Source organism: Amorphotheca resinae (genome assembly GCF_003019875.1).
Source record: "Amorphotheca resinae ATCC 22711 unplaced genomic scaffold M430scaffold_3, whole genome shotgun sequence".
NCBI classification, from domain to species: Eukaryota; Fungi; Ascomycota; class Leotiomycetes; order Helotiales; family Amorphothecaceae; genus Amorphotheca; species Amorphotheca resinae.
In genome coordinates, this window is record NW_020194473.1 from 1670354 (window position 1) to 1693821 (window position 23468).

General features: G+C 50.8%; 6 protein-coding genes across 6 annotated transcripts; 4 read left to right on the plus strand and 2 right to left on the minus strand.

Moving 5' to 3' along the window:
• Positions 1-5125: 5125 nt before the first annotated feature.
• M430DRAFT_40444 (hypothetical protein) lies at positions 5126-8032 on the plus strand (the record flags this gene model as incomplete). Its single annotated transcript, XM_024867394.1, has 1 exon — positions 5126-8032. The coding sequence occupies one exon, from the start codon at positions 5126-5128 to the stop codon at positions 8030-8032; it is 2907 nt and encodes a 968-aa protein (XP_024723298.1).
• A 580-nt stretch (positions 8033-8612) lies between these two features.
• Positions 8613-9177, plus strand: M430DRAFT_33795 (hypothetical protein). The gene has a single exon (XM_024866432.1). The coding sequence runs from the start codon at positions 8775-8777 to the stop codon at positions 9045-9047; it is 273 nt and encodes a 90-aa protein (XP_024723299.1). The 5' UTR covers positions 8613-8774; the 3' UTR covers positions 9048-9177.
• Positions 9178-10489: 1312 nt separating this feature from the next.
• M430DRAFT_215060 (hypothetical protein) lies at positions 10490-14193 on the plus strand. The gene is made up of 3 exons (XM_024864525.1): positions 10490-11883; positions 11935-13653; positions 13729-14193. Exons 1-3 carry the CDS (start codon positions 10598-10600, stop codon positions 13979-13981), a joined length of 3258 nt encoding a protein of 1085 aa, XP_024723300.1. The 5' UTR covers positions 10490-10597; the 3' UTR covers positions 13982-14193.
• Positions 14194-14484: 291 nt separating this feature from the next.
• Positions 14485-17114, minus strand: M430DRAFT_136012 (hypothetical protein). Its single transcript, XM_024862436.1, has 4 exons — positions 16890-17114; positions 16709-16835; positions 15253-16655; positions 14485-15180 (listed from the first exon to the last, which is right to left on the minus strand). Exons 1-4 carry the CDS (start codon positions 17024-17026, stop codon positions 14688-14690), a joined length of 2160 nt encoding a protein of 719 aa, XP_024723301.1. The 5' UTR covers positions 17027-17114; the 3' UTR covers positions 14485-14687.
• A 182-nt stretch (positions 17115-17296) lies between these two features.
• Positions 17297-21200, plus strand: M430DRAFT_136013 (hypothetical protein; the record flags this gene model as incomplete). The annotated part of the gene is made up of 5 exons (XM_024862437.1): positions 17297-17759; positions 17822-17940; positions 17988-20162; positions 20211-20919; positions 20972-21200. Exons 1-5 carry the CDS (start codon positions 17668-17670, stop codon positions 21198-21200), a joined length of 3324 nt encoding a protein of 1107 aa, XP_024723302.1. The 5' UTR covers positions 17297-17667.
• Positions 21201-22747: 1547 nt separating this feature from the next.
• M430DRAFT_17183 (hypothetical protein) lies at positions 22748-23281 on the minus strand (the record flags this gene model as incomplete). The annotated part of the gene is made up of 1 exon (XM_024863616.1): positions 22748-23281. One exon carries the CDS (start codon positions 23279-23281, stop codon positions 22748-22750), a length of 534 nt encoding a protein of 177 aa, XP_024723303.1.
• Positions 23282-23468: the final 187 nt, after the last annotated feature.

Consider the following 23468-nt stretch of genomic DNA (forward strand, 5'->3'; position numbering starts at 1 on the left):
CATTCCTTTGCACGAGAGACACGAGGCGATTGGAATACCTCTACTCTCTTTCTTTTGCGACGAGCGTTTTGCGGTACATATAGTAGCCGCGCGCCCTTCCCATACCACGATTTCGAGTACCACCATCGCCACATAGAACCACTCTTCCCTACACGCTCTCTGCGCCTTATTGCAACATGGGTGTTCCAAAGTTCTTCAGATGGATGAGCGAGAGGTATCCAGCGATCTCACAGTTGATCGCTGAGAATAGGATACCGGAGTTCGACTGTCTGTACCTAGACATGAATGGCATCATCCACAACTGCACACATAAGGACTCCGACGATACAACGTTTCGCATGACGGAGGAGCAGATGTTTATTTCAATATTTAATTACATTGAACATCTTTTCGGAAAGATCAAGCCCAAACAGCTATTCTTCATGGCTATTGATGGTGTTGCGCCGAGAGCCAAGATGAACCAGCAGCGAGCTCGAAGATTCCGAACTGCGCTTGACGTCGAAGTCGCCAGAGAAAAGGCGATTCGCGAGGGCAAGGAATTGCCAAAGGAAGAGGCATTCGATAGTAATTCTATCACCCCAGGTAGGCTGATTGTGAAGGGGAGATGAGCACGGCTGAGAAATTTAGGCACGGAGTTTATGCACAAGTTGACCTTACAGTTAAAATATTTCATCAACAAGAAGGTCTCGGAGGACAAAGATTGGCAAGGCTGCGAGATCGTGCTGTCGGGCCACGAAGTTCCCGGAGAAGGAGAACACAAGATCATGGAATACATTCGATTGGCGAAAGCGCAACCTGATTATGATCCCAATGTCCGGCATTGTCTCTACGGTCTCGATGCCGATCTGATCATGCTGGGGCTTCTGAGCCACGACCCGCATTTCTGTCTACTCCGAGAGGAGGTCACATTCGGGAGACAGAGCAAGACAAAATCGAAAGAGCTAGAGCATCAGAACTTCTATCTCATGCACCTATGCATTGTACGAGAATATTTGGAGCTGGAGTTTCAGGAACTAAAAGAGCCAGGCGCATTGGATTTTCCATTCGACCTGGAACGAGTCATTGACGATTTCATTCTTATGGCATTTTTTGTTGGAAACGATTTTCTTCCAAATCTTCCAAATCTGCATATAAACGAGGGAGCATTAGCATTGATGTTCAAGGTCTACAAGACCATTCTACCAAAGTGCGGCGGGTATATCAATGAGGGTGGCGTTATCAACCTGAAACGATTGGCTGTATTATTGGATGAACTCTCTCATGTTGAATATCGTTTCTTTGAGACAGAAAGTGCGGACCAGAGTTGGTTTAAGGGAAAGCAAATGGGGAAGGAGGACATCATGTCGAAGGGAAAGGTGAAGGGCAAGCTTGTCATGACCACTCCTCAGCGAGAAGTATGGAAGCAGGTGAAGAAGTTTGTCAATCAGAGGCCGGCCGAGCCACTTGATCTCCCTTCTTCTCTACCTGCTGCAGATCGGAAGTTCGTCCAGGACCTAGCGGATAGCCTGCACTTAGAATGGCGCACCATAGAGGACGATGATGGTGTGCGGCACATGCAGCTTACGGTCCCTGCTAAACTGAAGGGTGATGGCGAGGACGAAGAGGAAGATGAAGACGAAGAATCGCAACTTGCAATCCTCCGAGTTGTCAAGCAGTATGATAACGCTGAAGTCCTGGATGTTTCGAAAGAACAGGCGAAGGCAGAAATGGACCGCCAGTATGAGGTAAAATTCCGGGAGTGGAAGGACAAATATTACAAGGGGAAATTCGAATGGGGCCTCGATAACGATGCGGAACTCACCAAGCTTTGCGAAAACTACGTACAGGGCTTGCAATGGGTATTGTATTACTATTATAGGGGGGTTGTTTCATGGCCATGGTACTACCAGTACCATTATTCACCTATGATCTCTGGTTTGTTTACCTGAATCCTTTCGCTTCATGTTTGAGACTGACCGAGAGTATCTAGATGTCATCAAAGGACTTAAGGCGGACCTCAACTTCAAGCTTGGGCAGCCATTCCATCCATATGAACAACTTATGGGTGTGCTACCTGACCGAAGCAAGAAGATTGTGCCAGCTATTTACCATGACCTCATGACCAATCCGAACTCTCCTATTATCGACTTCTATCCGCGAGATTTTGAGCTCGATATGAACGGCAAAAAGATGGAATGGGAAGCCGTGGTCAAGATCCCATTCATTGATGAACGCCGCCTGTTGGCCGCTATGGCTCCAAGGAACAAACTTCTGACAGATGCTGAAAAGGCTCGGAATGAGTTTGGGGTGACGTTGAAATTTGTTTACGATCCAGACCTTGACTTTACGTACCCCTCATCACTTGTGGGTATCTTCCCCGATATCCCCCATTGTCACTGTGTCGAAAATATCTTCGATCTGCCGACTATCGAAGGATTAGATTACCATGTTGGACTCATGGAGGGAGTCAAGCTTGGCGCATCAGCCCTTGCTGGCTTTCCAAGCTTGGCTACTCTCCCCTACAATGCAGCACTCGGCTTTCACGGTGTCAATGTCTTCCAGCAGGACAGCCGGAATGAGAGTATGGTTGTCACTCTAGAAGATACCGAGTCTCGAACCAACGTCAAAACCGCGACTACGAAGTTAGGTCAGCGAGTCTTCGTTGGATATCCTTTTCTGCAGGAAGGAAAGGTGGTGAAGGTCTCAGATGAGCTCTTTGATTATTTCCCACCTGTGGAAGGAACATCCCACGTCATTCCAAAACCCCACGGACCGCGAGAGATTGATGCCTGGCGCAAGAAGGCCGAGAGCATTGAGCACAACTACAGTAAGCGTCTCGGAATTGAAGGCCGAGAGCATTGAGCACAACTACAGTAAGCGTCTCGGTATCATTATTGGCGGGGTCGAATCGATCACACATGTCGAACTGTTGAAGGGACTGAGGAAGACCGACGATGGTGCCACCATCAAGGAGTATGCAGTCATTCCTGGAATGGAACATGACTTTGCTTCTCAAGTCATTGTCGATCAAGTAATCAGTGAGGACCAACGGTTCTTGGAGAAGGCTGCTGTACCTATCGAGGAAGAATTCCCTCCTGGGTGTCGCGCTTTCTTCCTTGGAGAATTTAACTATGGAAGACCTCTGGAGGTCGTCGGCCATAAGGAAAACCGTGCAGAGATTTGGTTGTCCACTATTAAGGGAAAGGAAGCCGAGTTTGGTCGGGACATTGTCCAGACGTCTCACAGCACCTCCCAATACACTCCCTCGTTTGCTGTGGCGAAGATGCTGGGCCTCCACCCATTGGTCCTTAGCAAGATCACTTCTTCTTTCTCCGTCTCAGCTATGGGACTGCCTCGGCTCAACTTGGGACTGAATCTCAAATTTGAATCGAAAAAACTCAAAGTTCTAGGCTACTCACGTCGTTCCGACAAAGGGTGGGAATTCAGCAACAAAGCCATCGAACTACTTAGCACATACATGACCAAGTTCCCAGAGTTCATCGCCGGCATTCAGCGCAAACCTCAAGGGAACGAGTACGATGAAACTGATTTCTATCCGAAAGAGATAGCCAGCGCAAAGATCAAGGAGATTGCAGCATGGCTGAAGTCTATTGAGGCCAAGAACTTCGAGAGGGTTCCATTAGATGCAGACCAACTCGATTCGGATATTGTAATGGCTATCGAGAAGGCGGCGGATAATGCATTGGCTACTGGTCCCGCTCCCGAATTCAAGAAATTGAAAGGAGTTCCCAGGAACGCCCTTATGAAGCCATCAGATGCTGAGCACAGACTTGGTAATCAACGCTTCCAACTTGGTGATCGCGTCGTCTATGTGCAAGACTCCGGTCGTGTCCCTATCGCTACACGAGGCACGGTTGTTGGTATCAGCCGCACCCCTCGAACTACTCTCTTGGATGTCGTTTTCGATGTCACATTTATGAGCGGTACGACTTTGGGCGACAGGTGTACACCGTTCAGAGGCTCGACTGTTCCCATTGCGAGCGTCTTGAATTTGACGAACAAGCAGGTCATCGCCGGCTCCAAAGCAGCATCTGAGAAACGCCCGGCTCCTGTCTCAACGCCATTAACGGTCAACGGACGTGGAGCCTACGGCACACCCCTCGGCCCAGGTGGTAGAGGGCAATTACGAGAAGCCGCTACTCCTCCTCCCTTGCGTGGCTCTTTCCGCGGTGTCGTAGCAGGCCAGAACAGCTTCCGGGGCAATGGGACGCCGCGAGGACGAGGGGGAAGAGGCGGCCTTGGATTTGGAAGTGATAACGCTGCGCCGGCCATGCACAGCAATCTCGCGATCCGAGAACAAAGCCACGTGAATGGTGGTCGAGGTGGCAGAGGTGGTCCCCAAGCTGATGGGTTCCGAGGAGGTCGTGGTGGCTCTTCATCTACTCCTCAAGCTTTCAATGCCGTGCCGCCGCCGGCAACTCTTAATGTCAGAGGTGGGCGCGGAGGCCGCGGGCGTGGCGCTCCTAGAGGGAGAGCTCTTGCACGGGGTCGAGGGGGTGCTGTGCAGGTGCAGCAGACGTGACCCTTCTCCCATCAGACACTCTAGACAATACTCCGAATCCTGGTTGGCTCTTCTGGAAACATTTTATGACTTACAGATCAGACACGATGATGGTACTTCTAGGTTCATATCATTGTTAATGATACCAAAAATCAGAAATGGGACCCGGGGGAAAAGCACGGGTTTAGAAGGGGCTGTTTTTCTGTACAATAGATCTATAAGATAGGAAGTTAACAGTCCAGCCTATTTTCAACTCCTGATGATTGATTTTAAGGTACGTTATATATTGTTCTGTTGTTGGCGTTGTCCTAGTAAACAAACAAGGCTCTCGTTTACGACGCCCCCCTTTATACAAACCTTCATCTTTGTAGTTGAAATATTCACTACCTATCTCTGATTTTCGCCGCTCGCTACTCTTGTTTTCGTTTCTCCTTGTTTTTGAACAACACAAGGACTCGCTATCTCGCGACCCTCTTCGTCTTACTCTCTACAACACCCACCCATCCCCTTGACGCTACTCTATTTGACTTCGTCCAATATTTCGTTTCATCTCTCATTTCTCTCATTTCCTCTCTTCGTCTCTCATCTACCTCTTCGTCCTTCTAGTACGCGAAAGCCACAACCATGAATATCTTCCTGGGCGACGAATCAACTGGCGAAGATGGCCAGCCGTCTCCTAATGACAGACTGTCCCAGGATGCGTTACATGTCAGCTTCTCCTCAAACCAGAGATCGATCATCAGTGACCAAGCACTGTCTGCTGGCGGTCTGGGGCTTAGTTTTTCGGACGCCCAGCCCCGTGAAGTCAACAGTGGGAGATCGAGTGGTCTAGAGACCAGCTCTTCGTCAAGCCAGACGCGTGGAGCCCGCAGTGACAGTACGAATGCTGGTTTCGCAGAAGGCCAGCCGATTGCAATTAGAGGTGGCAGACCTAACAGTGCCACTGCCAGATTCTCACCTTTGTCGTCAGATCAGCCACGTCAACTTAGTGGTGAAGGGCCAGATAGTACGACTCCTGACCTCTCAGCAGATCGACTACCTACAATTAGGGCTCCGAGACCTGATCAATCGATTTCTCAATTCCCAGATTTCTCAACAGCCCGCCCTCGTCAAGTCAACGATACGATTGCCAGTTTCCCAGTATATCATTCGCGTGGATTCGGCGATCGGGGACCACGCGCTCGGCGGGACAGCTTCTCCTCGTTAGGTCTTTCACCAAGCCCTCCTCCACGTGAAGTCAACAGCGAGAGATCAGGCGGTTTGAATGCCTCTTCGCAGAACCAACCACCAACAGTCAACACAGAGAGACAGGGCAGTATGCACAACTCCTCCTCTTCTAACCAGTGGTCTGCGCCCAGGGGCAGAGAAACTTCGTCTAGAGGTTTGAATGCCTTTTCGTCCAACCAGTCGCGTGGACGCCAGAGATATAGATCAGCTAGTCCGGATGACAGCTCCTCTTCTAGCCAGGCGTCTTCATCGTATATGAGCATATATGGACCCGATGCCAACAGCGGCTCCTCGGTGAATCAGCCTTCGATAAGCCAGCCTTCTATGAACCATCCATCGATGAACCACCCTTCGACGAACCACCCTTCGATGAACCAGCCCACTACAAGCCAGCCACGTGAAGCCAGCAGTAGTGGAACAGTTGGTCGTGAAGGACCTAACAGACAACGCAGTCACGGGACAGCAAATCGTCGCCCTCTACCACGATCAGCCAATGATGATACAGCAACTGAGAATACTATGAATGCCAACTCCACCGCCGGAGCCAGCGGAGGAAGACGCGATGTTATCCAAGATCAACAACAATCGACTCCTACACAGGCAGGCTATGGAGTCGGAGAGAGCAGTAGCCAGCCTACCCCCTCTGTTCTTGCTCCCCAACTAGCTCGCTACGGACAACGAAAGCCAAAAGTTGAGGGATTAGTGGACTATGGACTTTCAGACAATTTCGATGCCGATCCTTCTAAAGAAGTCCCAGACAAGCTGGTCGACGGTGGAGTTATTCATGATAGACCCGTCCTCCCTGGAGATGCCAACGAGGAGATTGACGAAGAAGAAAAGGCCCGAAGAGCTAAGGCTCAGAAGACCAAAGAAGAAGACGAGGAAATGCTTAAGGCTGGTATAGAAGCTAATAAGAAGAACTACGATGATGGACCAACAGCTGAGGATGCAGAGAAGGCACGAAATGGGATGTCAAAAGAAGAGTTCGCTAAAAAGATGAACATTGATGTCAAGACTCTGGAAGAGAACGAGAAGACATTGGATGCCCTCGAAAAAGCCCGGGCAAAGATGTCAGAGGAAGAGCTCGCAGTTTTTGGTATCAAACTCGATCTTGAATATCTGCAGACGGATCCGAAAGACCAAGATGACGACGAGATACCTGAGAGCGGCGAACAGGAACGAGTCCCGTACACTGCTGACTTCTTTGCCAACCTTGGCGACTATCCGGAGATCATTATGGAAATCGCCAAGTACCTCAGGCCCAAGGACCTTGTTCTCCTCTTCTCCATGTCCTTAACGTTCAACGAGACAATTAAGGGTTTCTTCTCGCACACTATGTTGACATCTGCTGCGTACCACGCTCCAGAGTCAGCTCGAATCTTCCCTTTTAAGTTTTATGCCGATCTTTGTGTCCTTGATCCAGCTGGTCGCCCACACCCTATGAGACCTTGGGAAGTCCGTATGGTCCCCAGCCCACGCTGGCTGAAGATGGTGGTCCATCGAGAGAAGACAATTCGCGACATACTTGCTATGATGGCGCGAGAGGGACACCGCATGCCAAGTGGCATGGGCCTGTCTCTGAAGAAGATGTGGTTGCTAATGGACGTTTCAACCAGTGCTCAGCGGGTCCAGCTGCTCCACAGCCCATTCTTCACTGGCAAGGATCTCTACAACATGCAGATGTTCTTTGTCAAGCTGGATATGCGTTTCAATGATCCGATCGACGGGCCTGGAGACGATGCACTGAGGAAATTAATGCTGGGGCAGAGAAGTCTCACGACTTTATGTAAGCTACTCAAGCGGGAGATATGTCGTGATCCAGTTGATATCATCAAGATGGCAGTTCGATATGCTTACCGCGTTGTACCCCAGCTTAGGGGGCTCCCGATGTTTGGGATTCCGCCGCAGGATATCGGGACTGGACATTTGGAGGGCTGGGGGAAGGGAAGAGTACATTTACTTCGTCCGGATGAATTGGTGATAAGAGAATCTGTGAGACGGGGTCTGGGTCTGAAGGACCATATCATGGGAATGTTTCTCTGGGGATACGTCGATCCGATGACAGGACTCGATATTGAGGTTACGGAAGAGGAGATGTATATGTCGGAGGATGAGGACCAGGATTCCAGCAGTGATCAGGAGGTTGAAGAAGATGAGAGAATGGATAAGGTGGTCATGAGAAGACTCCTGCAGAAGGTCATGAATAGGCTCAGTGAGCAGGAAGGGGGAAAGCAGGAGGGAGGTGAGGAGAAGCAAGAGAGAAGTGAGGAGACCGGTAATGGAGACGTGATCATGGATGATTGAGGTACAGCGTCCTTCAAGCACCGGGGTCCTCCTAGGTACAATGTCGCAAATTGTTGGTTGGGAGTAAATGGTGGGTTGTGCTTTTGCTGAGGCCAGTTACTGAGACGGATCGTTGCCTTTCTTCGGAGCGTGAGTTCGAGATTGATGGGGGCTCCTAAGCTCTCAGGAGGTACCTATTGATCTCAATAAGAGATGCACATGTATTATACGGGATTCAACCCATTGCTGAATGAAACTGCCACTCTCCTCATGTTTCCCTCTCAGAGTAAGCTTTGGGTTGTGGCTGGCTCTAGCATCCAAAGAGTGCATGATTTGCTTTAGTGTTCACCAACCATCTCGGTTCAGAGAAGAATAATACACCAGCTTTGGTATAGCAGATCAGTGCTATAATAGAAATGGCTATTGGAAAGTGCTATATAAATTCTCTCTCAAAAGCATCAACACCTTCAACCCGGTTTGGCCCATTGCTCTCGCCGCACGGCACGTGACCTAGGATTATGTCATGATTATGTCATGTCGCGATGGGTAAATGTCAGCACGCCATGTCTGCACAACGAACTCTGGTCAGAGCGAAGAATCATCTCGTCACAGCGCCAAGTCAAAGGGTCGAGAGGTCAAAGAAGGCCACAAAAACATGGACAGCAGGATAATAGAGCTCATCACCAGAATCATGGCGTCTTTTGGATACTCTTACGTCGGCATAGTTTCGAGGGGGCATGGTTGACGCAGGACCACCACGGCAATGGGACCTACCCCAACTCACGACAACATCCTCCCGGGGCATGATATGGCTTTGACACCTGCAGCCGGCATGCTTTTGAATACGAACATGGGATACAGAATACAGAATTGGAGGAGGTATCGCAGATGGCATCTACGTGCCAAAGCGCAACATCCGAGGCCTCCCAAGATGGACGGCGAGCCAACAAGACGGCTGGTTTCCTTCTATCGCCAACCCTTACTGTGTTGCCTTGCCAAGTATCACATGGGTTCCCCCTTCCCTCTGACAGTTTGATTGATTATCACATTGAGCATCGTATGTCTTCCAAGATACAGGTCCTTCGGTTGACGAGGGAACTCCCACGAGGTGGATTGGACTGGATTGGCAGAGCCGTATTCATCGGCTTTGTCTGAGGCTTCGGATACCCTGTGGCGAGGAGACTATCCCCTTCTGCTCCGCAGATGTATCGACCGACAGGTATGAATATGCCATACATGTTGACATGCTTGATACTTTGAAACGTCTTTCGCCCATTACCAGGCAGATCGCTTGCGCCCTCATCGAGCGCGGTACTTCCATCTTACATGAGCAGGCAATCCAACCCATACGGCGACCTGAATGCCAGCGTTGTCGAGGTAATTCAATATTGGTCGGCATTCTACAGATCGTCCGGCTTCTGTGGTGACGTGGAGCGGTGCAGTCAGTGTTTCGCGATTGCGGCTCAACCACCGAGGATATCTCAGCTATTGAGATGACTTTGGTGGAATTAGGTGTCTTTCCCAGGGGATTTACTCTTCACACGATATAACCTGAGTTGAATCATACGAACAACTTGGATTGAAGGCCATTTAACATAGCTCCTTGTTTGGTTACAGTACCAGCACGCAGCCCACCTAGCTGGCATTTGGAGGAAGATATTATTCAGTGACCTGAAGCAGCTCTTTACCCTCCCTATCGTCTAGATGCACTGCAGTCGGAGAACTGCTTCCATGATATTACGGTATTGGGGAATCTCAGTCGTCGGCGGGGATAGGAAGGACATGCATGCTTCGACCCCGACGCCTACACATGATCCATTCCGTCCGCTCGACCAACTATCGATAAGCATGGCACTTCGAATGTTCAACGCTACGCAGTCATAATCTCTGGTGGATGATGGGATGGTATACAAATGCCCACTGGCATATCCGGTTTCCGTGGTCTACACGACGCAACGTGTTAGGGGTTTGCGTGACCAGACCGACCGGAATTGTGTTGGTTGGCCGAAGTTTGACCCCATGGAAGAGGAGGACCCTATTGTTTTTCCGGCATTCGTTGCCCTCGGGCTTTTGCACCTCGTAGATAACCCACCTGCTGTGTGACTTTCCAATGCGTAACCGCGTCTAGAGAGATGCAAGGGGGAGAGGATATACGGAGTAGGAGAGGAGAAAGGGGGGCGGAGAATAGGAGGGCGGCTCTCTCGTTTCTCGAGCCGCTTATACTAGAGTCCCCCGCGAGAAAGAGAGGGCAGAATCCGCCGACGCGCGCTTCAGTCACGCACCGCACCGCAACGCCACGCCACGCCACGCCCTCGACGGTCAGAAAGTCTTATCTATATCGCATCGCGTTGACGGTCCGTCCAGCTTGATCAGAGGTAAAAGAAGACCCAGCGATTCTCTTTCTTCTGGCTTTTTTCCCTTTCTCTCAACTGCCTTTGCGATCAGTCGTCGCGGCATCAATCAATCCTCGCTCCGGTCTCCCTCTCTTGCGCCCAGCCAATCAGCGCGCCCAGCCCTCGCTAAGCCGCTAAGCTGCAAAGGGCAGAACCACTTTTTAGTCATTCCGCTGCAACTGACAGCGTCGATATGCCTTCTCCCCAACTTTCTCAGGCCCGGTATGTCGCCATGAAAGACAGCTGGGGCCACGGTGACGATCGCAGAGAACGAGGCAGAGTCGATCGAGGAGTAACACGCTCAAGAAGATCGCGATCGCCCCCTCGTCGCCCCGAGAGCGACAGGGACTCTAAAGCCAGAGATCGCAGTCTCGTCAAGTCAAAGCCTGTCACCGAGCACGATAGGCCCCGCGGACGCAGCCAAGATCGCAGACGGAGGCCATCACGGTCCCCGCCGCTGAGGGATTCGCGAGAAGAAGTACGGGAGCGTAATAGAGGGCGGGAGTTGTTGGACACGCGAGGCTCGGACAGGCCCAGACGCAGCACTCACCACTCGCCATCAGGAAAACGTCGGAAGAGTCGAAGTCCTTCACCAACCCGCAGTCATCATAAGAGATCAAGGCGAGGGGCATCGCGCAGTCCATCGCGGGTAGCAGAATCGTCCTCCTCGCGCCCAGACAAGAAACGTCGAACTCTCTCTCCGCTTCCGCCTCGGAGGCGCTCGCCTCGCTCACCTCGCTCACCTGAACGCAAGAGTCTTGAGTCTCGTGGGGAGAGCAGACACAAGCATCATCGAGAATCAGGCTTCTCGAGCAGGCGTGGTCGCTCTCCCAGCCCGAAACGCGACCGTCACGAGTCCTCCTACCATAGTTCTGCGCCTCGACACGATCCCCATTCAAAGCACACCCGATCACCGCAGCGAAGTCCAGGACGATCAGAAAAGAAGCGTGAGAGGTCATTTTCAAGGGACAGGGGGAGGAAACGAGATCATTCTCCACATAGACGTCGCAGATCGGATATCGATCCCTACGAGCTACAAAGCCGCTCTCGTCAACCGTCACCCCGTGTACCGAGGAGCTCTAATCAATCACTCAGAGGTTCATCCCCTATAGGCGATAAAGAGAGGCGGTCATCACGAGACGAGTACTATTCCAGTAGATCTAAGGGTAGAGGCAGAACCCCGTCATTCAGTGCGTCCGGAGCGAATAGTATCGAGGTAAAGTCTGATAAGATGTCAGGGAGAGGGGGGTTTTATGGCGGCCACCACGGCTACAATCCTCACCAGCAGATGCAAGCTGCCTTTCCCCTGAAGCCTCAATATAATCAAGGGCCACCAGACCCTCGACAATACTCGCAGTCTCCACAACATCATTTGACACCAACTTCTTACCATAGCTCCCCTCAGGCACACTCACCGTACCATTCTGGAAGAGGTGGCTGGGTTGGTCAGCCACCACCTCAGCAATATTCTCCCCATCAGTAAGTAGCAAATTCTCCCAGAATTTATCGCATTGCTGATTAGAATTGTAGTCAATATCCGCCTAGTCATCAACAGCAGCCTGGCTTTCCTCCTTCAGCCGGACCCCAAGGCCATTACTATGGCAATCAATCTCAATCACCTCCCTACCCGGGTCCTGGAGGGAATGTGAATCAAGGTTACCCTCAACATAATAGCTTTCGCGGCAGCCGGGGCGGTTACAGAGGAAACTTCAACCCTCGTGGAAGAGGCGATCGAGGTCGTGGCGGTCATTTCCAGAACCTTCACTGGAACGGAGCAGGCCGTGGTCATCATAACCAGTCTGGAAACGTAACCCCTCAGCACATTTCTCCTCCGCATCAATATCCACAGTATCCCGGACCTCACGAACCCGCTCCACCACCGCCGCCTGACGTGGTAGAGGATGATAGCGAAGATCTCTTCAGGCCGTCTACCAAGGATCTTCAAGTTGAGGATAAGGATGAGACCAAGAAGAAAGATGAGGAGAAGATGCCACCCCCAAGCAGACCGCCTCCCACTGGACCGCAGGGACAGCAGGGACAGCAGCAGGGACAGCAGAATTCATCGAAGTTTAGTTTCGCCTTCAAAGCTTCATCAAAGACGACTCCAACAGCTCCGAAACCCGAGATCTCACAGAAACTCAGTGCAGCGCCAAGTCGGCCAATTGTCCAACCGACCCCAGATCGCCGTGGCTCAACGCGGTCAATACCCACAGAGCCAGCTTCAGCCAGGCGGCAAGACTTCCGCGAACCTCCTCCTCCAACAACTCGAAAAGTCAAGAAGATAATGAAGCGGGTAAAGGAGAGGCCACAACTCCCGGAAGATTTCAAGAAGTCCGATTCGGTATATTACCGGAAACCTGGGAATGAATCTGTGGTTGGCTCGGGAACATACGGCAAGGTCTTCAAAGCTATACACGTCTATACGAAGAAGCTGGTGGCTTTGAAGAAGATTCGAATGGAAGGTGAAAGAGACGGCTTTCCAGTTACAGCAGTTCGAGAGATCAAATTGCTTCAGTCACTGAAGCATGAAAATATCGTCAATCTACAAGAAGTGATGGTTGAGAAGAACGACTGCTTTATGGTTTTCGAATATCTATCACACGATCTCACCGGCCTACTGAACCACCCCACCTTCAAGCTGGAGCCAGCTCATAAAAAGCACCTAGCAAAGCAACTTTTCGAGGGTCTCGACTATCTTCACCGAAGAGGCGTGCTTCATCGAGACATTAAGGCAGCAAATATTTTGGTTAGCAATGAAGGTCAGCTCAAACTGGCAGATTTTGGACTTGCCCGGTTCTATGCCAAACGGAGACAGCTTGACTACACCAATCGAGTCATCACGATCTGGTATCGTTCTCCGGAGCTTTTACTAGGTGAAACACAATACGGACCGGCCGTTGACGTCTGGAGTGCCGCTTGCGTACTCGTGGAGATATTCACACGACACGCCATCTTCCCGGGCGATGGGGGTGAAATCAGCCAGCTGGAGAAAATTTACGCTATTCTTGGGACGCCAAATAAAGTCGACTGGCCAGGTTTAGTCGATATGGCTTGGTTCGAGCTACTTCGGCCCAGTGCACGTAGGCCCAATGTCTTTGCAGAGAAGTATAAGGACCGAGTTACGCCGGCAGCATTTGAGCTACTCGAGGCTATGTTCCAATATGATCCCGCGAAGCGACCTAGCGCTAGTGACGTGCTAGAGCATCCTTACTTCACTGCGGAGGAGCCGAAGCCGAGACAGGCTATCGAGTACGTCCATTCTATTCTTGTTCCCCTACCTTTCATTGCAAGCCAGAGAAGGAAATGGAACTGACAGTAATCTAGGTTGGCAAAGCTCGAAGGCGACTGGCACGAGTTCGAATCCAAAGCACTGCGCAAAGAAAATGAGCGAAAGGACAAAGAGGCACGACGACAAGCACAGAAAGAGGCCGCTCTCAAAGCCGAGAAGGACAAAAAGAGGCCCTCTGATTCTGATGCCGTTGATCACCGAGAAGCAAAGCGTCCCCATACCGAAGGTGTACCTCCTAATTCAGCTTCCAAGGCCGACGGAGAGCAGAAGAACGCGCCAGCGGCGTGATCGTGCGAGGTCCAATCGACTACAGCGTATATGATGTACGGGATAAGATGTATGTGCATTTTTGTAAAGTAATAATCGAGAAAACGAAAGACCAGGGGAGGTTGATTCCCCGATCTCTTCTTTCTTTTCAGCTGCCTTCTTTCTTGGAAGCAAAGAAGAAAAAAAATAGGCGGGCAGAATGGAGTTCGAGGCTGGTTGTAGGGTGGGGCATCAAAGCATGCATTATTAAAGAAGAATCTGGGGAAGAGAGAAAGAGAGGTACGTATGCGCGTATATATCTGCCTTGCCGACGTGCTCGCGGCGAGAAAAAGCAGGACATGGCTGCCAAAAATGGAAGGGATGTGAATTTTTCAAACATGGAGTACGTGGATGTGGATATCAGTAAGATAGGGGAGGCGGTGTGTAGTAGCTCTGATAAAAGAAAATGAAAGAGCGAGCTGTAAGCCGGGCATCTATTCTTGAGAGAAATAGTATTTGCGTAATTGAAAGGAATCTTCTTTCGTGGACCGTTATACTTTTCATCATTACTGTGACTATCTATACTGTACTGTACTGTGACTGCATCGTTATATCCCTCCTTCCCTCCCTCCCTTCTTGCTCTTCCCAGCCCCTATCCAGGAACCGAAGCTACCCTCCCTCCCTACTACGCCAAACACCTCATACCTATAGAACCCAATCCCACAAAGCAAACCCCCAACATGCATCCCTAAGCGCCACTCCTATAAACCTGGCTGCCCTGACCTCTAATAGCGATAGTATCCCTGCGCTGTAGCACGACGAGTGCTCTATTGAGAGCCTGTTCGCTATAACCCTTCCCATCACAGATCTCCCTCTTGAGGGTAGCCAAGCTCGTGGACCAACCGATCGGCAACCTCTTCTTCAGCTCCTCCTCGAGCTTGTGGACTTCCTCGTTCAGCTCCTTGCTGCCTTGGCTCGAGCCCATGTTCACGGCGTCCATGGTACTGGCGAGGAAGAGCCGGATGGCTTCGTCGACGTGCTGCTCCGTGGCGACGGGGGAGAGGGTGAGCTTGGCGAGCGATTCGGTTATGCGCACGATGGCTTCGAGCTGCCGGACTGTGATGGGGATCGAGGACCGCGCGTTGGCTTCTAGCTCGGCGGCGTGCACTTGCTTGCGGATGGAGACGAAGTGGGAGGAGAGCTTTTCGGCGGCTTCGGGGGAGAGCCGAGGTGCGCATCGACTGTTGTCTGTTAGTATATGTTATGTGGAATGTTGTGAGTCCGGGGGGGGGGATAGACTAGAGGGGACGTACGATTTGCAATAACTAATGTATCGCTTCATCTTATCGACTGGGATCTCAGCCTCAGCTTGTTCCTCTTGTCCTCGTCCGCCCATGTGCACATTCATAACGTATTTCGCGATCTTCTCGTCTCGTCCCCGCTCGTGCTCATCCTTCACGATGAAGATCATGTCGAAACGGGAGAGGATGGTAGTCTGGAAGTCGATGTTTTCTCCGGGTGTCTTGAGATCATCATATCTTCCGAAAATGGGGTTGGCAGCTGCAAGAACCGATGTTCGTGCGTTCAGGATCGTGGTGATGCCTGCTTTGGCGATGGAGATTGTTTGTTGCTCCATGGCTTCGTGGATGGCTACTCGATCCTCGTCACGCATCTTGTCGAATTCATCGATGCAGACAACACCGCCGTCAGCAAGCACCATCGCTCCTCCCTCCAGGTAGAATTCTCGGGTTGTGTGGTCTCTCTGGACGGAGGCTGTGAGACCTGCTGCTGAGGAACCCTTCCCGGATGTATAGATAGCGATAGGTGCCACTTTCTCGACGAATTTAAGCAGTTGGGATTTCGCTGTACCTGGATCACCGAGAAGAAGGACGTTGATATCCCCGCGGAGCTTCATCCCATCAGGAAGTATCTTCTTTGATCCACCAAGAAGCAGACAGGCAATTGCTTTCTTGATATCCTGATTGCCGTAGATTGAAGGAGCTATGCAGTTTGCAAAGACATTGTACAGGTCAGGTCGTCGGCTCATCTCTAAGAATTCCTGTTCTTCCTCTTCTGAGAAAATAGCATTGCCTTTTGCAGTGTGGTCAACATCGCTGTGGATGCCCACTGCTCGCAAATATGGTGTCCGGATTGCCACCGCGGATGTTGTATTAGAGCCCTTGGACTGTTTATTCTGGTAAATAGAGAAAATACCCGTAATCGTACATCTTGATCCAGGGACCACGCGATTTGTCAAGTATCGGTCTGTTGAGATGAGAACGTGCCTTGGCAGTTCTCCAACAGGGACTTGATCTGGAGCCTCCTGGAGCTTGATGATCTGTTGATCAACGAATTGACACGCTTCGTGAACGACGACATATGGGTCCATGGGGCATTGGTCCTCTCCGGGCATTCTTTGTCTATCGCATACCCGAGGAAGGGAAACCCCTGCAAAACCACCAGCGACAGGTAAAACTTTTGTTTGGCGACAGTTACGGCATTGAATGTGTAGTGCGGTTGCTTTTGAGGACAAAACCGAGGCACCGATGACAATACCAGGAACTCGAACGAGCCGCGAGATCGTCATCGCATCGAGATCTCGAATTGATATCTCTCCCGCATTTGAGTGGAGTAGCAACTGGTGTTCTGGAAGCACGATGTCCTTCTGTGAGGGGTAAACAATTCGCATTGTGCATCTCTTCAGGGCGCTTTCGAACTGATGACGGTCAGCGATAGGGAACATGGAGCGTCTTTACGAGTGGCGCTCACAAGAGGGATGATCTCTGCGGGCTCAGTGACGAGTCTGTGGGCGAGCTCTTCATTGAAAGAGATGAGATGTCCAACATCGACGTCGCAATAGTACTGTTTGAGGAGAACATTCTCGCGGATCTGGTCTCTGCAGAACTGTCAGTGGCTGTAGCAGTGTCATCGCGGTTGGATCGCGACTTGCCTGTAGATGAAGGCGTTGTCGAGTCGAAACTGGAGAAGAAACTGTTCCAGTTGGGCCTGGACCTGGCCACGAGTATCTTCAGTGGTGTCGTAATCTGGCGGCAGCACGCTCAACGAGTATACAGATTGACGATCCATCTTGAATTTTGTCTCTTCGGCTGGTATAGATTGGTAGTAAGGGGGGGAGTGGAGGAGTCGGGGGAGTTGAGGAAATATGAAGCCGGACAACTGAGACGCGTTCAAGAGAAAGGGAGAGTTTGACGCGACGCGTTCGTGTAAAGTGGTCGCATGAATGCGCCCCTGAGATCACGTGAACACGGAGGATCGGAGCCGACATGTTCCAGCCAATCAGCATCAGTCGCCTCAATTCAAGGGTTGGACCTCAAAGAACAACATTCCTCCTTGGACGACGACGATGCGGTCGAGGGCATTCGGGCATGAAGCTTATCCCAGACAGAATCCCTCAGAGGATCGACCACGACTCGTTCTGCCCCCAGCAATGATCCCCCGGTAGCAACTCTGCGATCGTCGACAACCCTGCCGACTTGCTTCTAAAGAAGGCCTTCGTGGCCTGTACACCGACGACTCCCCGGCGCTTCGAGGCCTGATATCACGCCTCGCTCACGATCTCTGCGGCTCTTTGGTGTTTCTGGAAACTGCGCAGCTGCGGGGGAGGTCGGCGTTCTTCCTGTTGATAGTGGCGACAGCGGCGACAGCGGCGACAGCGGCCGAGAGATCCAGCTGTCGATTCGATTGGCGTCAGCATTGGCACGAGATTTATGATCATGGCTTCCCCAGCGCGCCGACCTTCTATCGACAGCATCACGTCCAATTCGCCCACACGGTCTCGGAATGAGAATTCCTTGTCAGGGTTAGTGTTTGGAGTGCCTGTTTCAAAAGACAGTTGAGGTGCTGACGAAGGCCGGGTTCTAGCAGTAGATACTCAACATCTTTCTCCAGGCGCGGGTCGACAGCCAGTTCGATACATTCTGTCGGAGGTACCTTGGACACTTCTTTGTACCGGCATGATGTGAGCGAATCTGCTCAGAATGGTAGTACTTTCAATCTCCAGATATTGTTCTGTAGCTGACGTCCCTAGCCATATCGACCCTCCTTCAAGCGCCCATTGTTCGAACAGGTTTAATCCCACACACTTCCGCCCCGGCGTCAAGCGCTCATAGGCCTCCCACTTCCCGAGATATTCCCCCGGTCACACTCACGAACATAACTACTGTCGACCCAGCAGAGTTCAAGCCCTATCTAACACAGGTAGGGGCTCTATACGATGCGTTGCAAAGGGCAAAGGAGAATGAAGAGGAAGGCGGCACTCAATTATTCCGGAAGGGCCCTCAGGTGGATGATTTTTCAGATCTCCTAGAGTCAGATTCTCGATCGAGAAAACCGAATCTATCAAGGCAGGCTTCGCTCGCCTCCTTGGCATCTTCGGTTGAAAGTCGTTCACCGAAGAGAAAGTCGTCGAGCGGATCAGGCAAACGGACAGTACATGCACTTACGCCCCTATCAACAATACCCAATGTCTATTTTGACGAAAACTTCCACCTCGAAAACCCGCGTACATTTGATATCGTCAGTGAACGCTCGGAAGTCGTTCGGCAAGCAGCAGGGGCACCGGGTGAGCGCAAAGGATCAAATGGAAACGCTGTCGCACCACGAAAAGCCTTGGCTACAAATGCTATTCTGCAGGAGAAACTGTCGTGGTATATGGATACAATCGAGGTTCACTTGATCTCCTCGATCTCAACCGCGTCTACGTCCTTCTTCGCAGCTTTGGGCTCGTTGAAGGATCTCCATGCGGAGGCTGCAGATTCAATAAGCCGCATAAAAGCCTTGCGTAAAGAGCTTCAAGAGCTCGATAAGGAAATGGCTACTGGTGGACTCGAGATTGTCAAACTGAGACAGAGAAGGGAAAACCTGAAACAGTTGGGCGATGCAGTGGAACAATTGAATCTCATAGTCGAAGCGGTTAGGAACTGTGAATCCTTAGTTGATAGCGGAGAGGTAGAGAAGGCACTGGACGCCATTGATGATCTGGAGAAACTATTCGCAGGTGAAGAAGGGTCTGGCACGTCCACCAACGGCATTCGACTTCGCGATCTCCAAGGGATAACTGCACTGCAAGGTGTCGCTGATGATATCGATACCTTACGATTCCGGATAGGCAAGGTATTTGAGAGCAGACTTTTGAACGCTCTAATTGGCGACCTGAGAAGTCATGTAGAGTCGGTCTCTGCTCCTGATACCCTCTCGCGCTGGAGTAGCTCGTCTCAACGATCCCGAGGAGGTCACAATCGAGATCCCTCGGTCTTCCCTGCGTACTTAGCAATGAGCGATGAATTTAGGACGAAGCTCCAATCAATTCTGAGTGGCTTGCATCGCGCTCGACACACCGCACCGGCGACTGCGGCCTTCCGAGAAGCCGTTCTACGGGAGATACGAAATATCATTCGACGGCCCTTGCCATCCTCCAACGATGATGATGCAGATTCTATGATGTCGTCCTCGACTATTGGTGGAGGCCGGCATAAGACTCAACAAGAAAAGTCTTCTATACTGGCACGCAATCTGAGAGCAATGGATGCGCAGGATGCGGAGGACTTGCTACAGAAGATATATATCGGCATCGGGGAGACCCTGAGGAGACTGGGTACACAGGTCAAGGTACTGTTGGATGTGACAAGTACACTTGGAGATCCTACGTCGCCGTCAGGTATAGGCTCACCCACTTCCCGAAGTCCGAATATGGTAGCAATTGATGCCCGAATGAATGGTGCCCAAGCAAAGGGCATCTCTAGCAGAGAAATCCAAGAAGAGATGCACCAAACGCTCGATATGTCAAATCTTCTCGGCCAAGCTGTTGACATTGCCCAAGACAAGATAGTAAAGGTACTACGTGTACGGGCGGAGCAAAGTACACACCTTTCAGTAGAGAGGTTCTTACGATACTTCACATTGAACCTCCTCTTCGCCAATGAGTGCGAAGCCGTATCTGGACGAGGGGGAACTACACTTAAAAATGTGGTAAACGGCCACATCAAAGACTTTGTGCAACACTTGGCCGAATCCGAACGACAAAGCCTGGCTTCTGGTATGGAAGCTGACCTTTGGAATGCCAAAGACTTTACCGACGATGATAAGGAGCATCTATCATGGATTCTCTCTGCAAGCACACAGGACGTCGAAGCCTGGACTGCCGATAGTAAGATATGGCTTCCTGCTTCTTCCGCCCCTGACACTCTCTCAAACGCCTCAAACGGTAACTTGTCTCTCCCCGGCACACAAACAAATGGCAGCCTTGCATCAGGGACATCTACTCCCACCCCAGCCTCCACACCCTCCAAATCCGCTGTGAGACCAGCAGTCATCGAGTCCGAATCCTTCCTCCTTCCTGTCTCTGCCATTCTCTGCCTGCACGGGCTCTCTTCTTTCCTCCACCTTACGACTGGTCTCCCATCCCTGACTACTGAAGTGGCTTCCATGATCATCTCCTATCTTTCTCTCTTCAACTCCCGGTGTACGCAACTCATACTCGGGGCTGGAGCTACGCGTTCCGCGGGTCTCAAAAATATCACAACTAAACATTTAGCGCTCGCTGCTCAAGCATTATCCTTTATATCAACTCTCATTCCACATATACGGGAATTCGTCCGTCGACAAGCCAGTTTGGCGACATCCATCTCGAACATCATGGGCGAATTCGACAAAGTCAGACGAGCGTACCTCGAGCACCAACAATCCATCTACGACAAACTAGTTGACATCATGGCCGGCCGCGCCACGGTACACGCTAAAGCTATGAAGGCGATCAACTGGGAGGAGGAGGGGAAAGATGGCGTGAATCAGTACATGGAAACTCTGACGAAGGAAACGAGCACATTGCACAAGGTGCTTAGTAAACACTTACCGGAGGGAACCGTCCGCATGATTATGCAGCCGGTGTTCAAGAGCTACAAGGAGCAATGGGGAAAGGCCTTTGGAGATGTGCTGTTGGTCAGTGAAGCTGGCCACAGGAGGTAACGTTGTTCGCAGCCCCGTGATCTAGCAAGAGATACTGACGAGAACCAGAATGCTCCGAGACGCAGAATACTTCAACACGCGGCTGAGCGCCCTCGACGGCGCCGGCGATACCGGAGAGTACATCGTCAACATCGTCAAAGAGAAATCCGTCCCCAAAGCCGCGACCGCGGAAGACACAACCGCCACCAACGGCTCGGAACCCGAAGCGAAGCGTTCGTCGGGGGATTCAAAGGGAGAGGAGAAATCCGAAGAGAAGGACGCCGAGAAGGCGGCGTAGATTTTAGATGAGATACCACGTGTGGACGAATGAATACCTTACTGGGATGGGCAGCAAACCCGGATAGAGAGCGTATGTAATCAATAAGGCCTTTCTGGGGTATGTAGATTATTATAACAAAATGTATAATCCCACCGTATATACTGCTACTTTGGTGATATAGGTTCGTAGTAAGTATTTCACTAAGCGGCTCAACCTCATACATGGAGGTTCAGGATTGGCAATAAGGTAGGATGATGCATGCTTGCTTGTAGCTTTGTTGGAAAATCCCATAAATTTCCAAGCATTAAAGTAGACGAACAGAGCTTTAAATATAGAATCCTCCCATGTTCCTTTCTCAATCCCCCACAATGCAAATCCCCTCTCCCCTCTCGATCGATGCCCTCCCTATAACCCCATGTATGTAGCCATATAGCCGCTCTCCAAAATCTCATATAACATCTCGTGATATATCTATCTGTCAAGATGTAGCTGAACGTGCATCCCAGAAACAACACACAATCAATACACCCCACCTCACCCCAGCCACCACACTTTCTATTCCGCAACTAACAACCCCATCCCCATCAAACCCATTCATCATTCATGAATTTTTTTTTTAAAAAAAAATGGGACGAGATAGATAGAGATCCTATTCCTGCTGCGCGATATACCGATACCGAGACTTGACTTTACTTTTCTTTTTCTGTAAAACCCTGTAGATCTGAAATGTTGCACGACGATGAAATATATGATATATCAGCAGAAAGGGAATAATGGCAAATGTGACAGAAAGAAAGAAAGAAGATCAGTGGCGATGGTTGAAGTGTGGAATGAATGAGATGGAATGAATGATATGAGATGTGCAACTTTGCTTTTATCTCATCCTATTTTTGGGATGTGAGATAGAGGGAATCTTGAGGAAGTACCTGGGGGAATGGGAAGTGGAAATTGGAAAAGGAATAGTAGTGATTAGGTGTGAAAGGGATTGTTGAAAGGACGGATGGTCGATATTGGTATTGCGTAAGCGTGAGTGAGGTAGACGTAAGGTCAGGTAGGTAAGGTAAAATGAGGCGAGGTCACGTGACCCCATGGGTGTCTTTATCAGAAAAAGGGTCTGAGACAAGGGTGGCAAGGGGCCGACGACCATCCGTCGATCACACACTCTCTCAGTCAACAACATCAACATCAAGCAGTCAAGGGATAAAAACAGTCACCATCATCATCATCAAGTGGAGGAGCGAGAAAAATGTGGGGGAGAAAGGTTAAATTGTCTGATCTTAAATATGTGCAAAGAAGAGGAGTCCCCCGAAAGTCCACATACCGCAGAATCCCACTCCGCAACAGAAAAGAAGGGTATCTTGAATTTGTGATTTCCAAAATACACCAGGCATTTTAACCTTTTTTTGTTGCTTTTGTGTTTTTCCTGAGTATCCATAACCCTATGCCAAATATCCGAAAATTCCCCGTATTCCCCCTGTTCCCATTGTTTCCCATCATGAATCCCGTTAAGTCATTGAACATCGCAGCACGCAAGCGGCGCGGACGGAAGTCATAAACGAAGGTTCTTAGTGCAAGACGTAGTCACGAGCGACAACATCGACGTGGTTGCGGCGGGCGCTCTTGATGCGCTGGCCAAGGAGGACGGTGATGCTCTCCTCAGTGGTGCTCTGAGTGGCGATGTCGTCTGGCTGGTTGTACTGGTTGGTGCAAGAGACGGTCAAGCAGCCGGAAGTGGGCTGCTTGGATTGAGAAGGGTACATCATCATGACACCGTCAGTGGCCTGGGGGTTGACAATGGCAGAGACGTCAAAGTAGTTTGCGCCGCCAAAGCCATCCCAGCGGAACTCGGCGAGGAGACCGGGGACGTTGGCTGCTCCATCGTCGTAGGTGTAGGCGTTGCCGATCCAACCCTCAGGGAAGTCCTGGCTGACTTGAGAGTTGCCCGCGACGGTGAGACCGGGAATGGGGGGCTGGCCCTCCGTAGGAGTGAAGACAATGTGGCGAGTGGTACCGTCCTGGTTGACGAACTGAGCAGTTCTAGCAGCTGCGAGAGAGGCGAGCGCGCTGGCCGCAAGGAAGAAGGTGCTGGTGAATTGCATCTTGAAGGTTGTGTGAAGTTGTGAAAGACTGATGTAGACTTCGAGTCGTCGAGGCTGTCGCGGACAGAAAAGCTAGCTGAAGAATACCGTAAAGGATAAAAGCTGAGCTTAAGAGAATGAGTTGCGATCACAGATCGATGAGAAAGAGAGAATGGTATAAACCGTTAAGAGATTGGAAGGGTTGATG

Coding starts and splice junctions, on each gene's coding strand:
- M430DRAFT_33795 (XM_024866432.1), top strand. CDS start 8,775: ATGGGACCTACCCCAACTCACGACAACATCCTCCCGGGGCATGATATG.
- M430DRAFT_215060 (XM_024864525.1), top strand. CDS start 10,598: ATGCCTTCTCCCCAACTTTCTCAGGCCCGGTATGTCGCCATGAAAGAC. Junction 11,884..11,934: donor CAGCAATATTCTCCCCATCA/GTAAGTAGCAAA, acceptor TTAGAATTGTAG/TCAATATCCGCCTAGTCATC. Junction 13,654..13,728: donor AAGCCGAGACAGGCTATCGA/GTACGTCCATTC, acceptor ACAGTAATCTAG/GTTGGCAAAGCTCGAAGGCG.
- M430DRAFT_136012 (XM_024862436.1), bottom strand. CDS start 17,026: ATGGATCGTCAATCTGTATACTCGTTGAGCGTGCTGCCGCCAGATTAC. Junction 16,836..16,889: donor GACAACGCCTTCATCTACAG/GCAAGTCGCGAT, acceptor ACAGTTCTGCAG/AGACCAGATCCGCGAGAATG. Junction 15,181..15,252: donor TACATTAGTTATTGCAAATC/GTACGTCCCCTC, acceptor AACAGACAACAG/TCGATGCGCACCTCGGCTCT.